Source organism: Mya arenaria, chromosome 3, assembly GCF_026914265.1.
Source record: "Mya arenaria isolate MELC-2E11 chromosome 3, ASM2691426v1".
In the NCBI taxonomy this organism is placed as follows: Eukaryota; Metazoa; Mollusca; class Bivalvia; order Myida; family Myidae; genus Mya; species Mya arenaria.
In genome coordinates this window covers 70,265,426-70,270,987 of record NC_069124.1, presented here as the reverse complement: position 1 = coordinate 70,270,987, position 5,562 = coordinate 70,265,426, and the positions used below count along the sequence as shown (strand labels likewise).

Genomic DNA, 5,562 nt, shown 5'->3' with positions numbered 1-5,562 from the left:
CCATCGCATTTCTAGACATTTAAGATCAACTGCATCGCATTAAAACGTGTTTTGATGTGTATGCATGTAGAGTGATACATGGCTCCAGGCTTAGACTGCAGTTAAACTCGATGATACATAAAATACGCGGACAGATGTCATCACTTTACTTCCATACTCTGTTCTGAAATGTTTACTTTTAAGTAATCGTTTAACTTTAACGAATTTTGTCTTGCGGGAATAGAAGAGAAATCCCGTGTAGTCAAGCAAGCATCTCGTATAACATAATGATCGGGAAGGTATTTTAACTGTTAACTGCCGTCAAAACTTTATATTCGTACGAGTCTCTTGCATGTGTCGTACAAAAGTCCCATATATTCATTCGTTCAAACCAGCAGCAACTCAGAGAATATCCCAAAGGCCTGCTACATTCTCGCACACATAAGTCGTAATGTCGAATGAGAATCAAATGAGTATCGTATAGTGAAAGACTCGTCAAGCATATCGCTGTGGTATCACAGCGCAGCAGTCTTTTTGACTGCGATTTTTGCTTCATCATCCCTTTTAATAGTGTACAAGTCAACAAAAATAATTAAAGATACAAATAATACAATATTAAATAATAAGTGTTTGCTAATGAAGTAAATTTTCCATGATTTTTGCTATTGTTTGAGAGATAATATTACTATTTGACAGAGCGAACGGAGCTAAATTTCGGCTGCAAAACGGGTCTAAGTAAGGCCCTGTCATGGAACAAAACTTGAAAAGATTCAATACAGAGCCTTAAAAATGTTTCTCATGATTACACCTCAAATTATAAAAACCTTACAAATGTCTGTACAGTATCTCACCAGAATATGTTCAAAACCTTGTAGCTTTTAAGACATGCAATTTTAACCACCTAGAATTAAGAAGACTGGTCCGCACCTAGACAGGTCCTTCTGATAAATGATAAATGCTTGATGTGTAAATAATCTTTTATATTTTAAGAAGAAATTGAGAGTTAATATATGTTCCACTTAATAATTTTTATTCTTTGCCTTAAGAATTATCCGTTATCTGTTTTTGACTATAGTTACTTTGCACCGTAAATTCCAATTCGGAATATAAAGTGCTATTCAAGATGCGTTGAAGAAATCTGAATGTTTCTATCCGGAACGGGACCACGTGACAGATATTATTAATAACGTTAACCTCTTTAGAGTCACCCCGTTCGTTGAGGCCTGATCGGCTGATATATAATATACTTTCCCGTTCCCAATTGTTATTCAAATGAACACAAAAATCTGCAATACTGGAAACATAAGAAGAGAAAGCAGAACAAAACAAATCACAGGAATAATGGAAAACGGCAAAGATCATTTTTTAAAGGCATTATATATTTTTTTTCTTAAACAATTATTAGTCAAAAGGACGTTCTAACTGCAATAATTAAATAATCTGTATTAAAGTGCTATTGTACTCACTAAGACACAGAGTTTACTTTTATCCTTTTCGATGGAACATATTACCTATGAAACTCGTGAAATAAAACACGATTTTACACTGAAATCAACAAACATCCTAAATACATGTACAAATATGAGTGTGTTTCTTATTGCTTTCGTTACATACAGGATAACGAAAATGAAATTGGAGTATGTTTATGAAGACAATGTGTTTAATGTAAGACCAGGAAAATACAAAGACCAACAACATCAAGAGCAAACAAAACATAAACCTTACATGCAATCAGTTGAATAGCTACTAACAACTATGTGAAATGAAAGTTGTCTAATTGCAAATCCTAAACACGTAACAAGAATAACTTTAGCACAGTATAAGTACTACTGATCTTGCTTAATTGGAATTGAAAATTTTATTACCAGCTATGAGTTTCTAATACCATTTTAATCTAGGCCCCCTGCATGTATATTAACGGTAGTCATACATTTATGGCTTATTTATTTAAACAATCAATCAGGCATTTGAAACACGAATATGTAGCTTAAAGTAATCAAATAAAACACCGAGAAAAATGTATGCAAAATAACTTATTTAACAATTTAATTAATATTGTAAGTCAAATGCAACTTAAAAATGCATATTTTTAAAAACAAAACAAAAAGCAATGTCCAAGAAATCAAACACATCATAAAAACAGTAATGTGAACTTAATTTGTATCTCCAAGCAAATTTACCTTACCCAGAACATAATATAACTTGCAATAAGTAGTACTGCGAAAGATTTGAATCTTGTGAAGCACATCATTTACAAATACCACATAACAGATTTTAGGATAGTCGTTAAGCATAATTCATCATAGCAACCTAAAGATATAGTCTAAGTTGTGATGTTTTTCCATAAACAATAGTATTACGTCTTTACGTTTATTTTAATACCGGTTTTAAATGTATTAATTTATTAATAAATGTGAGTCAGACAAAAAATAGTGAAATTTATCTCCTATAACCTTACAAACTTGATAATTAATCGCTGAATACATTTTGTTTTTAGTTTATGGCGTGATGCCTTGACTTGCTAGTTACTGTTGAGGAAAACTTGACTGTACCAAATGCAAGTGTATCCAAGCCTTTGCAAAATCCTTCAAAGGAAACTGGTTTTGTTAAAGATACTGTTTTGTCTTAAAATCTGAGCAACTTTAAGTAAATTAAAATCCAAGACATTTGTAATCGTCGACATGTTATATATTTAAACATTATCATATACTTTAAACTTAGGTGGGCGTTTTGTTTACCAATCACTTATTAACAAAGTAACACTTACGGGCAGCATGTATACGAAATAAAAATGTGTTTAAAGAATTAGATCTGTTCGTATGAAAAAATCGTCCAATTCAATTTTATGCACCCACTTGTAACCTTTCTTGATTAAGAAATCCATTATTTTTTCCCGGTTATAATACGTTTCCACGGCAAAAACATCTATTGTAAGTTTGTCCCAGTCGAGTGACTGCAAGATATACAACTCCGCTCCTTCAACGTCCAAGGAAAAGAAGTCCACGTGACTCCTACCAACAGAGTTTAGTATTTCGAAGAGAGAGTAGCAGAACACAGTGACGTTTTCCCCATCGTGTTGTTTCTGTCGCAATGACTTATAATTCTCCTCGTTATATAGCGTTATGCTATCTATTCGGTCCTTGTGTTCATCATTCAGCACTTTATGTGCACTAGTTAGCCAATTACCAAGTAAAAATTCGAGTTTGGTATCGTTTCCAAGGCATGCATTCAACATGTACGACTTTCTTCCTTTTGATACCAGGTCTTTAAATATGTATGGGTTTGGTTCAACCAATACACCTTCCCAGTTTCTCATTATTTCCAAATAAAGCGTATTAGAAAACTTTTCTCCATCAAAGGCACCAGCTTCAACAAAGAATCCGTTGTTCCTTTCCTTGAGAAGATGGTATAAGTAGACATCCTGCCCATACTGTGCCCAAGACATCTGGAAGAATGTCTGCGACTTGTATTCTATAACCCTCAATCCTCCCGGAAACTCCAGCCTGTAACGCCCGGGACCCTTGATAATGGCCTTCTTAATAGGCGTTTTAGTCTTACTCTTAGTTGATTCTTTTAACTGGTCGATATATTTTGAAATTGGAAGAAGTAAATTCCCGTCGGCGTCGACTTGATTATTACAACAACAAGATTTACAACCCGATTCCGTGTTTTGTGGTAAATCAGAGCAACAGATATCCGAAGTGCCAAAAGTGTAATATATAAAGGCTATGACAAAACATAATCCACACACAATGCTTACTTTCCGTGCCTGAGAATTCATTGTATCTATACTAGGCGTATCTCGGACGTGATTCAAGTCTTATGCTTTAAAATTTCTTCTTGACATTTAATAGTTCACATGTATACGCCATGGGCGCCATGGGCCACTTCCTACCAACACGCTGTGGCGTTTATAACTTAAAGTATCAATTATTAAACTATTAAGTGATGTATCAATCATAAATCATTTGTATTAAACAATATGCATCCAGCTAAACATAAATACAGTACATTGAAAACTAATTATTAACCTCCGATTCATTAATGAGTATTGGCTTTGTGTTGAATCAACTGTCATTTATTGTAGTGGTCAACTTTAAGATATTTTGAAACCACTGAGACAACCGTAGTATATTTATCAAATCAATTTTACTTATCTTTATAATTCTGTCAAATATTGTATCCAGAGGTCGAACAAAGGGAAGAAAATCGCGCACAGACGTCAGTATTTCTAAGCTTTCTTTCTCAACGTCCAATTTGGTTAATTGGTTTTGGAATACTTTCAAAGCATTTCCCGCAAAAGATTGAATCGTTGAATAATTTAATTTAATTCAAGAATTTAGAATGTCCTTATTTACAAAATGAAAATGGTCCAGTAAAACAAAAAAAATCAGAACATAGAAAGATAAACATGAAACCTTTGTGAATAAAACTAGTATATAAATAAACATATATATTTCGGCGAATATTTGCTCTTCAAAGAATTTATTTAATTTGATGAATACCTCACCAAGTTGATTATCCTTTCAGATAAAAGTGTGAATAAAAGTATACTACTGCATTGTTGTGCTGTTTCCTGTGATATTGAAGGAAGCATCACTGCTGTATGGGTCAGTCTCTCTACTAGACAGATTGTCTCTCTTTGCACTCTCTGTATCGTGTTTGTGATGCCACCTCACCAACGGCATAGTTTTAAATAAGTCTTCTATAAGCGACCAACCTGTTAATTGGTCCCTGCTGAGAAAACCCTTACCAAACAACATAAGCGGCCTGTCATTATTTGCTCATGTCTGTTTTATTTGCATGTAGGTAACACAGTATTTATCAACCTTTTATACACCTGATTGACGATACAAGTGTGTCCGTTCCGATTGACAACAGCGCTATTGTGGCACTGGAACAAACACTGATGGTCTCGGTCAACAACGAAATTATCTTCTTTGTTATATGTTTGACACTATTTTCCCACAAATTTTGAACACTTTGTCTGTTGATTAAACACCAGAAAACCATAACAAGATAGTTTCGTGTTTCTGCCATGTTTATTTCTGTACAGTCAGTATTTGTAACGTCCATGTGACACAGTCATGGCCGCATCTCTCGGGTCATCTCTGAATTCATTCACCAATAAAAAACGGTCCTGCAAAATATCATTCAATACCACATTATTGTCTTTCAATATGATATAAATCATGTGTAAACTTGAAAATACATACAACAATGCAATGTACACATCATCAAATGCTACCTAAGTGGGGAGAAACATTTTTTAAGAACTTGTTGAAGGGATACAATGACCCGGAAGCATTTGTGGGCCGACACCTGGTAGCTAAGTGGTAGAGCGCTCGCTTCGCAAGGTCGCGTGTAACCGAATGACGTTTTATTATGGTTCCAGTAGCGCCCTTCCATAGAGCTCGGCATTAAAAAGGCGTTTGGAACTCTTCGGCCATTTTTATCGAAAACAACCTAGGATGTATTTGAACGGTATACATACTCAAAAAGTGGTACGTTTAAGTCCGCTGCAAGTAGATAACGTAGTAATTTTATTTAGCTGTTAAACTTTATGACTTAACTCTAGGGAGT

At 34.4% G+C, this 5,562-nt stretch overlaps 1 protein-coding gene across 1 annotated transcript; it reads right to left on the bottom strand.

Moving 5' to 3' along the window:
- Positions 1 to 2,776: 2,776 nt before the first annotated feature.
- On the bottom strand, positions 2,777 to 3,760 carry LOC128226241 (uncharacterized). The gene is made up of 2 exons (XM_052936127.1): positions 3,740 to 3,760; positions 2,777 to 3,514 (listed from the first exon to the last, which is right to left on the bottom strand). Exons 1-2 carry the CDS (start codon positions 3,758 to 3,760, stop codon positions 2,777 to 2,779), a joined length of 759 nt encoding a protein of 252 aa, XP_052792087.1.
- Between the last annotated feature and the right edge of the window lie 1,802 nt (positions 3,761 to 5,562).

Bases quoted from the DNA above. Each gene is read 5' to 3' on its own strand.
- LOC128226241 (XM_052936127.1), bottom strand. From the start codon at position 3,760: ATGAATTCTCAGGCACGGAAA. The intron at 3,515-3,739 runs GTAAGCATTGTG...ACGCCTATTAAG, and splicing joins TGAATTCTCAGGCACGGAAA to AAGGCCATTATCAAGGGTCC.